The sequence below is a fragment of the Podarcis filfolensis genome, assembly GCF_964270895.1.
Source record: "Podarcis filfolensis genome assembly, chromosome: 11".
In the NCBI taxonomy this organism is placed as follows: Eukaryota; Metazoa; Chordata; class Lepidosauria; order Squamata; family Lacertidae; genus Podarcis; species Podarcis filfolensis.
In genome coordinates this window covers 42,038,823-42,051,298 of record NC_139613.1, presented here as the reverse complement: position 1 = coordinate 42,051,298, position 12,476 = coordinate 42,038,823, and the positions used below count along the sequence as shown (strand labels likewise).

Sequence of the window (12,476 nt, the reverse complement as noted above, 5' to 3'; positions counted from 1 at the left end):
ATAGCCAATCCTGAATTTGCAATTGTTTGTCTATACAATGATACCTGGCTTAAGAAGGAATTAAGGTGACTTATTAAAGACACACCTAAATATCTTGGATTTTATTAATGGCAGTTTGCTGTATATTTACATGTAACACATACATAAAGGTTTTTGGACTGAACATGCTCACTTTGGAAGCTTTTTATGTACATGACCCATGAGCAACACCGAAAAACTGAGAACTCTAACCTTGAAGTCATTCAACTATACAGTTATGAATTAATTTCTGTTAAACACAAAATTTCAAATTTTAATTTTTTCATTTTCATACATTAAAAATATACATAGAAATTCAAGTTAACTTCTCAGACATGTCAATAGTCAGAGATACTACTTTGAAAACAACTACCTCAGAGATCTTAAGTCACGGTGGGTTTGTCAGAGAAATGAAAATGTATCAGAATACTGACATTACATTATGAATAGTAAAGCATAGCTTACAGGTTTCTGAAAAAGTATAAAGTACATAACTTGCAACAATAAATTATTTCATTGAAGACTCAAGTTAATCACAGTTCAATGAATAATCTGAAAAGGAAAGGTATGGGCAATAATAGGCTTAAAATACAGATATGGTCACAGCCTTAAAATAAATATGTCTGTATGCCGCATACATTGAAACTAAAGGTACACTTATTGTAAAAAAAGAAAAAGTTGAACATGACACTTTGCACATTTCTGGTTTTCCTGGGCTTAAAAAAAGATGAAATTAATCTTATCAAATTATTAGTTAATTTCATTTTATTTCAGTTGAAGTCAGAATTTAATTACAGAAAAGAAAGCTCTTGGCTTGTACAGTGACTCACAGCTAATCAAAGGAATGGAGAATTTCAGTTCCAAAGCTCAGGCTGGAAGCAGAAAAGCTTTAGGAGAGTCAAATGGAATTGAAAAGAAGATGCTTTGAGTTTCTTGACTTGGCTTTGCCATACTGTGTGGTGCATCAGACCTATAAACTAGTGATTAAATTCATTAGAAGTAAAAATAGCAGTAATTAGCAAGTACAAATTTAAGAGCATCAGTGACGTCAAGTAGCCATTCAAGCCTGGCAGTCAACAACAGAGGATACATGCAACCCCTTTGGTGGGCTTTCCCCTAGCTGTGCTCCCCATTTTAACAGCTGTGGGAAGGGAAATGGAAGGGAATCATATATATGAACAAATTCTGATCCTATTGATTAATCCATATTGGATGTGGTACATAAGTTACGCCGAAACAGATACATAAATGTATCATAAAAACTGCAAGAGAGGCAGGGATCAATCCACATAAGATAGTCTACCAATATGGTATGCCCACTATATATGCCCATTTAAAAAGGCAAAAAGTATTAAGTAATAAATACACATAGAGTGGAATTCAATGTCACACTAAGACGAATGTTCGCCTGCACAAGTGAATCAGTTTATCAGACAGATCAATTCCCGCTCCCTTCCACGTGCATGTTGTTCTGGGGGTTCTTGTGAGACACACGCCCAAGCCAACTGGGGGGCATGTGGTTTTTTTGGGGGGAAGCCCCATTGTGTAAGCCAGGCATGGCCAAACTTGGCCCTCCAGCTGTTTTAGGACTACAACTCCCATCATCCCTAGCTAACAGGACCAGTGGTCAAGGATAATGGAAATTGTAGTCCCAAAACAGCTGGAGGGCCAAGTTTGGCCATGCCTGATGTAAGCCCTTGTGTGGGGCTTCCGTTGATGAGGTTTGTCAGGTGAATCCCACCCATATAGTCTTGATAGAGAATCAGGAATAGGGAGCTGTGTATTTTCTTACACAATCATTTTTATTAAGAGATATCCCACTTGTAAGCTTACTTATTTTTACTCTCTTGTAAACTGGCTTTTTAAAAGCCTTTTTGGATTAATCAGCTCATCTATGTGCCATTTTTTAAAGGGGGGGGGGAAATCAAATTAGGTGTTTGCATGTAATATTAAACCATGGTTTACAGTTACAAGGATGAACTGCAGAAAGCCTTGGCCTTGCATTCTGCTATGAAGAATGCAGAAATTGTCATTTCTATTTTAGACAGCCAAACCCAGTCAATGTGTAAATAGTCTTAATGATGTAAATAGTCTTAACGATGGGTAGAGGAAACAAGCCAACTTCAAAACACAGTTTACAAAGCTGGCTTGTTTTCACTAACCATAGTTAAGATTTACCAGTTTAGGATTTGGATATCACACTTAAGCTGCGGCTAATCAAAAGCAAAAGTGTAAGCTTCATATTTCCTCCTTGCACCCATGCCAGAGGATAGGGGAGAGTGAGTAGGCCCTGGGCTTGCTGCATTGTGCCCTCTTAATGTAAATCATGATTCAAGTGTGATGTTTCAACTGGACCGCTTAATTGATTGAAAACGCATGTAATTTGTTAATATCATTTTAGCTTAATATAGAGATTAACAGGTTTCAGAAAACTATAACTGATACAAGATCACTTCCTCTAGTGTGTCGTACGGTAAGAACCCCCGGCCCAATGTCAACGGTTAAGATGGCATATCTGAGGACATTTGTCAGCAGATTATGAACCCTTCTATTAAACAATTACATGTACGATTTTAATAATGAAAACCAGCCTGAGACACAAAACTGACTTGCTTACTACTGTAATCACGTGCACACACATTTTGCTTTTTTTTTTTGGATAGAGGCACTTAAGTTTAGCAGAGTACTTCTGTTGTAAACAGTCTAATGAAGGTCTCTTAAGACAAAGCATATGTGAATACAAAGTTAGTTAGAGTTAAACCAAAGTTAAGTGTGGTTTAATGTACAAATCTTATTTTCTAATAAGACACTTGCATTTAGTATATTAGTCTCAAAGTATTACCCAATTTCTTTTGTATTATTTAAATGCCACAAACTTGAAATAAGCTTCCAATCTTAACCCCCGCCCCCATTTTTTCCAAAGCTGAAAAACTCTTATTTGTACACCAAATAGCACTCTAAGCTGTGTGTGTATGTATATGTATATATATATATATATATATCTGGAAGTACTACTTTAAGCCTCTTTCTGTACCTGGAACCAATTAAAATCTCAACTGAAAACCCCAATGCTTGACTTGAATGCCGTAGATATACATGAGTCTATTAACAGCAACTATAAACTGGAAGAGTACCAGTGTCTGTAACAGGCAATGGGTGCAATCCAGATCCATTAAAATTGATGTGAATATTTCTACTGACTTCAATGTAATATAGATTATCCCCAACAAGCCTTGAGTAAGTGCATTAATACATAATACGAATATTCCTCAAAAATACTAAAACATCGATTTCTTATGTACTGCAAAAGTAACACACAACAAAATGTACATATAGCAATAATTTATTCTGAAATGTTCATTTAGTTCTGTTGAGACTTCACCCATGTCTCATTAATAAAAGAGCAGCCATCTCACCTCAAATACCAGAATATACAACAAGTTACAGCATAGCAAAAGTCCTACCTACTGTCAGTTAAAATCTAGTTCTGGTAAAATAATTTTGTTCAAGTGTTACACATACACAGATTTTCCTTTTTTTTCTTCTTTTTTTCGGAGCACAAAACCAAAAGGTAAATCATTACACCATAACTATCTATGCACATTATGTGACCACAGAAATGTTTATCATCATTTCAGAAAATGAACCATCAGTTCTATCCATGCAGAAAAAACAGGCTTGTTCAGCAGAAACCATATTACTGTGAATTTCACAGCCACATGATTAATTATAAGGTTAAGTGGCTTCACAAATACTTTTTTTTTTTTGCATAAATACCAATTTCTCCCTGATGTAGTTTAGTCATTTTGCAAATCTAGAAATGAGTGATATAGCAATAGATTTCTCTCTTTTAATCTCTGTTCATCTTTCCTGAATACCCCCACCCCCACCCCACCTAAACAATTAAAGGTATGGGATGTTAATTAAATATATGTAAAACATACTGTACAAATATAATCGCTTTAGCAATTTTATTGCTAAATAATAAATTGGGACTCCCTCAAATATTATTAGTGAAGACAAAGAATATCAAATATGGCTTCCAGAACAAGGACCCTCTACAAGAATCAAAGCTATTTACAAAAGAAAAAACCCCAACTTTGTATAGTTTTATTAAAAAGTTTCACATATAGCATTAACACATGAAAATTCTTTGCTAAACAGAAGTTACCAGGTAGGATCCAGAATGACGCTTAGGACTTTGGGCACCACTTGAATCTGTACCTTCAGTCTTTGAATCTCGTTTTTTTGTGCTGTTATTCACGGGTGTTGGTATCTGCGATGGCCGAGTGGAACTGGAACTATTATCCACGCTGCTTTTTCTGGGGCTTGGATTGTAGTTGAAAGGAGTCACTCTTGCCGCAACAGCACCACTGGGCGAACTGTGTTTGCTTGAGCTGCTGGAACTGAATGGTGTACGTTCATTAACAGTGTTTTCACTAGTCTCTGGGGCAAGGGCAGGGTTGCCTAGCAAAGGTTTCGTTTCCGTTCCTTTCTTGTCTGGACTATCTACTTGAATAAATGAATTCAGGCGGTTTTCTAAACCCACAGTACGAACAGGGACATTCCCATTCGCTGCATTTTGTTTTCCGTTAAGATCTTTGCTATTCACATTCCCTTTCTCCGAAACACTGTCAATAACAGGGGGGGTGTTCCCTGTGGGAGATTTTCCAGATCTAGGATTATTAATAGGACAGTCCTCAATCCTCACCCAAACATCTTCTGTCTTTGAGACGGCAGGTGCCATCTGGTAAATGAGAGTTTTTGGATCGGAACCATTGGTAGCACCTGGTGAGGAATTCTGAGGAGGACTCGTCATTATCTGAGGAATTTCGTTCTCTTTAATCTTCCGCCAAGTACCTTTTGTTGGCGCTTGGCTCTCTTTAGACTGCTTGAGTCCAGAAAAAGAACTTACATGTTGCTTTTCATCCTCACTCTTTGCCTTCTCACTGGATTCTGAAGAAGCTGAAAGAATTGAGGAAGAACTTCCAGTCCTACGCCAGGTGCTCACACGAGGAAGTGATGAGGAATGTTTACTATGTTCGCGCTTCCAAGTCCCCGATCTGTTAATTGGCAGCCTGGAAGGACTCTCTGAGTGAGACCGAGTTATGTCATGCCGTTTTGTTGGTCTCCCATCACTGTATTCCAAAGAAGGACTCAGGCTAGGAGGTAACTTTCGCCAGCCACCAGCTTGGATGGCTGAATGAGTAGATAAAGACATATCAGGAAGGGATGGGCTTAAAACTGGAGTCTGCGTTTGGGACTGTGTAGGAGAGTCTGGTCTGGAAGGTGACAAAGATTCAAACGAGGCAGACTCCTCCAATTTCCTTCTTAGAGTGGGACTTGGAGTTTCTTTAATAAAAGTTGACTGGCGGACCAAAACAGGTCTCTCAGATCTATCAGATTCACTCCCACTGGATTTGGCCGATGACATTCGAGATACATCAGACTTCTTGTTTGATCCGCTGATACCAGAAATTTGGTTTAATCCTTTTGAGGCAGATTCACTTCTGGGAATACCACTGGTACTTTTGGGCAACCCAGTTTGTTTTCCCACAGTTTGCTGGCTCATCTGTCTGCCTGGAGAGGTGTATACCATTCTTCCTGAACCAGAAGACTTAGTGGAAGTCGTACTCGGAGAAGATGTTCGTGGCAGCTGGGAGAGTTTATTAGGGGGACTTATGCCATTTCGGCCGGGTGAAATTGAATTTCGGCCAGGAGACTGCAGAGGTCTGGTTAAGGGTTGCTGTTGTGGTCTAGAAGGTGTGGAATCTCTAGATCCTGATCTAGAAGGTCCTTTACTTGATCCACCCTGTTGAGATGGCTGCCTGGATATAGGACTTGGCTCAGGTTTTACAGATGGTTTGGCTACTCTGGGAGAACTAGTAGAAGTCTGGTTATCATTAGGACTTTTGGAGGTTGCACTCTTTAGTTGAGGCCCTTTTTTAGAAACTGGACTTGTACTTGAGGAGCTATTTCGAACTCCAGGAATATGAATCATTGTCCTACCTCGGGAGATTGAGGGCATATTGGTCTGCAAAGGCTGTTTCAAATGACTTGTAAGTTCTGAATTAGAACGAGCTTTACCTGTGATCATGCTTTTATACACTTTCTTTCCTCCTTTGATACCTTTATTTTCAGATTCTACTTTCTTTGTTTCCAGTGTACTCTTCTCCCCTGGTTTAATAATTCTTGGACCCTTATTACTAGTAAAAGGTTTTTCTTCTTGGTCGGGTGTAAGATGAAAGGGTGATCCTAAGGAAATTCCAGATTTTAATGAAAGGATTGAATCAGAGTCTGATGAGGCTTGTCTAGACAGTGATGCTGCTGCAGCAGCTTGATGTAAGCTGCTAACAATAGAATTTGCACCTTCTTGAATAGCTTTCCAGTCAAAATTTTCTGAATCTGGTGAGAAACCATGTTCTGAATCAGGCCTTTGTATATCCTTCAAATCTAGTGTCAGGTCTTCTGCCAAAATGCCTCCCATATTTCTAGAGCTATTTTTTTCACTGTCTGATTTTGTTCTAGAAGGCTTTTTCTTTTTAGGCATGGCAGAACTAATACACTCCTGTAGAAGATCATCTTCTGAGTCAATACTAAGGGAACTGAGGGAACTGTTTCTTGAAAAACACACAGGAGTATCTTCAACATGAAATGATTTAGGAGCGTAGCCAGAAACTTGTGGTCTACTTGGTTCTATCTGTGCATCAGATGGTTCCATTTGTTCTCTGGGTTCACTTTCTTTGTTATTGTTATTTTCTTGATCGATATCACTGAGAGAACTCAGAGATGAATTGCGAGAGAAGCAAACAGGAGTATTTTCTATTGCAAAATTTTGCGTTTTCTCATCGGAAGCTGCAGCCCTTTCTGAAATATCTTTGGATGACTGAGAGAATGGAGTTTGCTTCTGCACCAGAGTTTTGGGTTGCTTTCTTCCTGCTGGAGTGTGTTTTTGGCAAGCTTGCATTCTACTGCTAGACTGCTGGCTTGCAGACTGATGTTCTGCATTGGTACTAGGTTTAATTTCCCTTTCTTTCCCCTTTCTCAGTTCTGCCTTTTCCCTTGAAAGATCCACTTCGTCGTCAAAGTCTAGAGAACTCAAAGAGTCATTACGCGAAAAACAAAAAGGAGTTCCTTCAATTGGAGTGTAATGATGGGGGGAATCAAATGCAAAGCTTCCTCTTGCACGCTCTTCATTATTTGGAAGTTTTTCATTGAAGTCCCTTGAGCTATTTTTAAGGTTTTGTTTCTTTGTCTCTTTGTTGTCTGTATAGGTTCTTTCACTACTAAAATTACTTTTTGGCTCTGTGGTTTTTCGTAAGCGTGCTCTATACTCATTACTTTGGGGTATGGGTTTTACTGGTGAAGTTGGTTTCTTTTTCTCAACTTCTAGCTGATTTTTGGCACCTACTGATGAGGATGTAGATGCTTGCTGGATTTGATCCATTATCTTTTTCACTCTGAAAGGTTTGTGACTTTTCCCTTTTGGCATAGCGGAATTAATGCATTCTGCAAGAATATCATCACCTTCTTCTGCTTTGTCATCATCCAATGCAATAGTAGTCCCAGTTGACTTTTTCCCTCTCTGAGCATCATCAGTATTTCTGCCTTCTGTGGGAATGGTATCTCTCTTTTCAAATTCTGCAGGTTCCATCAATGTACCACCTGTCTCTGCATTAGCCAATTCATTGGGTGGTGATTCTATTGTGAGATCACTCAGCGATGTAGCCGTTGAGAAATTTATTGGCGTTCCCTCAACACAATACACGCGTGGCATATCATCTCCAGGTGTAAAACTAACATGTTTTTGAGAATGCAATCTGCTTTGAGAAGGGAGAAGTTTATACACAGGCAACTGGCTTGGCTTCCTGGCTACAGGTGGAGGTATTTTTGAAGCAGTTATCTGTGAAGGCTTTTTGGTTTTACGTGAAGATTTTGTTGGCATAGCAGAAATAATACATTCCTCCAATATTTCGATATCATCTTCATCTGAATCATCCAGGATATCCTTTTCAGTCTCTGTGGGCTTCTCTGTCTTCTTCTCTTGATTATCCTTTGTGTCATTTGGCTGTTCAAGTTCCGATTCATTCCCATGGTCGTTTTCATGTACAGGAGGCATTATTCTCAACTCTACATCTTTCTGTATAAACGGTTCATCAAGACTCAATGCACTTAGGCTTGATGAGCAAGAAAATCCATCTGGTGTACTTTCTGTAGCAAAATGTAACAAAGTATCTGCATCTTGCAATACCTGTACTCTTTGAACAGCTGTGTTTACAGCTGTTTGCCTTGGTCCAGACTCTCTCTTTTCAGTGGTGGGTATTTTTGTTTTGACTGTTTCTCTCTTTACTTGGGTTGCTTGTGGAGGGGGTGGGGTTTTACTTCTGCTTGGCGGCATTGTTTGCCCAGGACTGTCTGGAAGGTCACTTGGGCTTATAATACCACTTACCATCCCACTACAAGGCTCGCTCTGAACAGAGCTAGCAATTGAACGGCTCTCAAAACTATCCAGGGAACTGACAGAGGTACACCTACTAAACATAAGGGGAGTCTCCTGCACATAATGTTCTGGGGGGCTCTTAGGAGTTTGCGCACCACTTTTTGAAGGAGATTTGGCACCCGAGGAAAATTCTACAGCTTTGTGTCTTGCTGAATCAGAAGGCGATAGACTAGAAGCCTGAAGTCTATTTGATTTTGTTCTAATGTGTTGTGAGGCTGAAGAGGTTTCATTTACAGTACCTGCTGCAGACAAACTCCTACTATTTTCTTTCATCCCCGCTATCTTCAGAGAGTTATCCGTATCTCCTGCCCGTGTGGATTGTTCACGTCCTGTTTCATCTTCAGCTGATGACAAAGATGACAGAGAGCTACATCTCGAAAAACATATCGGTGTATCTTCTACACAATAGGTCTGTATTGTTTCCTGGTTGATGGAGGGTGCTTTGCAGGACGCAGACTTCTGGGTGTGACCGGCTCTACTTTGAGCAGAATTTGGATGAAGCTGGTTGTGTCTCTTTGAGCCAGCCGAGGTTGATGTATTCCCACTACTTGATGAAATATGATCTGTTTTAGTACTCTGTACTGAAGGGCTCTTTGAAAAAGAAAAAGATGGCTTCTGTGCAGAAGGAGGAACGTCTGTTGAATACTTGAGACTGTAATCAATCGGCTGATCTACATGGTGCTCTTCTTCATTGTATTTTATGCTATAATTAGTTGGATGATCTTCTTCCTCATGCTGTTCCTCCTCAGAGTAGCGTTCACTATAGTTAGTTGGCTTATCATCCTCATAATCATCAACTGGACATATGGACTGGTTCGCTTTTGGATTTATTCCGTGACTGCAGGTAACTCTGTTCTGTTCTGAACTATTAGATTCCCTTGATCTGAAAGGAGATACACACTCTGTCTGTCCAAAAGCTGACTGATAATTCATGTGTTTATTATCACTACTCTCAGTGTATACAGGGTATGCTCCACTTTGGCTTCTGGACTGTCTTTGTTCATTCTGCTTTATTTCCTCTTCAATTATGTGCTTAGGTCTTGCCCATCTTTCATTCTGTGATGGGCTTTGCCTTCCAGAATTTAATTGCTCATCAGAATATTTTAGGCTATAGTTTATTGGAGTATCTAGCTCCCCATCATTGTCATCCATATGGTTAGCACTGTGTATTTTATGGGCTAAATCAGCAGGGTACTGTCCATAACTGCAAAATTTACTCTCTTCATCTTCAGAGTAAGATTCAATAGGCTTCATCTGTCCTCTTTTACCATACCCATCACTGCTACTGACACTATTTAAGCTATCATTAGACGCTCTCTTATACTCCACTTTTGCATAAGGCACAGGACATGTCCTGTTCTCAGATTTAGGGAAGTTGTAGCTAGTTGTGTGAGAATGGGCAGCGGCTGTTCTTCTTAAAGCATTCCTATCTTCTGGCAAACAGTGCATTTCAGTTACAGATCCATTGCTTCTCTCTTCTTGTGGAATATGCATATTGACTTCTTCCATCACTTTGGAAATCTGGGCTGCAGCAGTAGAGATCTGCATTCCCATTCGTTTAGAGGAGCTCCCAGAATTTTCTGTTGCTGAATGATAGCTGCTTAATCCCATTGCACGCTCTCTATCCAAGCTCCTGTCCTTGTCAGACCGAGAACTCTCTGTATTTCCTCTGCTTGAGGAAGAAGAGCCAGGCAGTACAGTAGTGTTTAAATATGGTGGAAGTACGGTTACATTGCCACTATTAAAATTATCGGACCTGCAAACTCCATCTTCATGTCGATTAGCATCTAGAACATATTCACTGTACAGATTCTGTTTGTGTCTTTGCTTATTACGATGAGATGTTTTGGGACTTAAGTTATCAATATTGTCAAAGGTCTCAGATAAATGTTGAGCATCTAACTCTGCTTCCAGTGCTTTTTGCTTTCTAACATGAAGAGATGGTAAGCTTGAACCCGGAGACATGATGTTAGCATCTTTATATTTCGCAGGCCTGTTTGCCATTAGGTTCCTTAGAGCTGCAGCACTGCCCATGGCTATCATCTTGTGCTTTGAATGTATGAGATTTTTGAGCATGCTAACGGCTCCCATGTCCCACAGTGCTTCCTGGTCTTTTGAATTCCGTGCAGAGAGGTTCCACAAGGTTCCACATGCGTTACTGACTATTGTCAAACTATGAGACTTCAAGTGATGCAGCAAGGTTTGCAAACAGCTGTTCTCTCTTAGAATTTGCCTGGAATTAAAAAAAAAGGGGGGGAGGAGGGAGGGAATCACTTTAACAAGATGAAAGACAAAAAAGTGTCTCTTTATTTCCTGCTAATAATGTTGTCCAAAATCCTATAAATAGGCATTAGCATAAATTCAATTTTAGACCAGGATCTAATAACGACTATTTGTGTACAGAAACTGTTTGTAGGATAATACTGACACTGTTGCTCCCAATTTGTCACCTGGGCTCAAATGGCAAGCTTGGAATAAAAACTTTTATTCTGCTTTGGGTAATGTTTCAGAGGGGAAGGAAGGTTCTGTCAGTGACAGAGATGGCTTCCTGGGGTTTTTCCCCCCTGCCCCACCCCATTTTTTTATTTTAGTTTTTAAAAACAGCTTAAAAGTTGCCAGGATGGCAGCAGGAATTTCCTCTCCTACCAGTGCTCAATCCAATGGCACGGCTGAGAATTAAAAAAAAAAAAATTAAAGGAAGCTTCTAGAAGCTTCCCATTTTCCATAGTATCCACTCCCTTCCCCCTCCAAAATATCCCAGAGCCCTTAAACACTGCTGCCCCCAAACCACTTTCCAAAACCATGTGCCCTGTTGGAACAGGGGACAAGGCCACCAAAGAATTCAGCAAACCTCCAAACTGGGGGAGCCTCAATACAATATAAAGCTTTTCCAAATACACACACAGAGCTTGCCTTCTGGGAACAGACCCTTACACTTGTATGGGATGTCACTCTGAAGGGTGTCTATTACCTACGGGGATAGCTTTTCTGAGAGTGTTCCAGCTATAGTGAAAGATGTGTGCATTCATATGTGACTGCAGAATGCATCCCTTTGGATTCCAGCCAAAGTTTCAGCTAAGAACATCCCTACTTTTAAATAGGCTTATCCAACATCAACAAACTAAAATAAAGTTGATTGGTGCTGTACAAATCACATTATTGAAAGCAGGGCTTATCATGTACTGCCTTTATATTATCTTATATTTGTAAAACTGGAACCATTTTTATCACAAGCAGCGCAGGAATCTCTTACCAAATAAAAGGCTTACTTGTGTTCCAGAGAAAATTCTTAAGCTGCAGCCATCTGAGCAGTGAGCTTCTAACAACAACACTGCAGCAATAATTTATGTAGCAGCATACAACAACACCAAGTATAACTTTGCTCATAATCTCTGCCTCCTTCCAGTAAATGTCATCTGCTGCATAAAATGCATGGCTTACTGCTTAGGTAACTAGATGGCACACTTACCTGTGGTCCTCATTTGTAGCAATCAAGCTGGAGACATTACGCAGTATTCCCCCTCCACTTTCAATGATAGCTAAAGTATTTGTTTGACTCCGGTAAGTCAGTGTGCCAACTAAAAAGGCAAGAGCACCATCCACAGCACATATATCAGCTTTATTCTCAGTGCAGTGGGCTGACAGATTCCATAAAGCACTCAGTACGCTTTTTAGGGTAGATTCCTGCAGAGAGAGCAAGCACACTGAATTAAGAGGGCTGAAATGCAATCTTAAACCAAACAAATTAATGTTTTGACACTGGTAAAAAAATAATAATCATGAGAAGAATCCAACACTATTATAAACATGAGCATAATGTGAGGGGGCACAGTTGCGGGGGGGGGGGGGCTGTTGCACTTCCATTAGTGAGACCAGTTAGTTAGTGTTTATTTTGCTAGTGGTAACAACTTCATTGTCTGCTGCATATAAAAGAATGGCACTCCAATGTTAATTATTA

At 39.8% G+C, this 12,476-nt stretch overlaps 1 protein-coding gene across 5 annotated transcripts in view; it reads right to left on the bottom strand.

The window, feature by feature from the left end:
• Nucleotides 1-86: 86 nt before the first annotated feature.
• APC (APC regulator of WNT signaling pathway) overlaps nucleotides 87-12,476 on the bottom strand; it is a 63,927-nt gene continuing 51,537 nt past the window's right edge. For all 5 annotated transcript variants that reach the window (XM_083576444.1, XM_083576445.1, XM_083576448.1 and 2 more), the window contains 2 exons: nucleotides 11,988-12,202; nucleotides 87-10,751 (listed from right to left, as the gene is read on the bottom strand). In XM_083576444.1, the coding sequence (XP_083432570.1) occupies nucleotides 4,175-10,751; nucleotides 11,988-12,202 (6,792 nt within the window). In that variant the 3' untranslated portion in view covers nucleotides 87-4,174. The remainder of the gene's footprint in view (nucleotides 10,752-11,987; nucleotides 12,203-12,476) is intronic.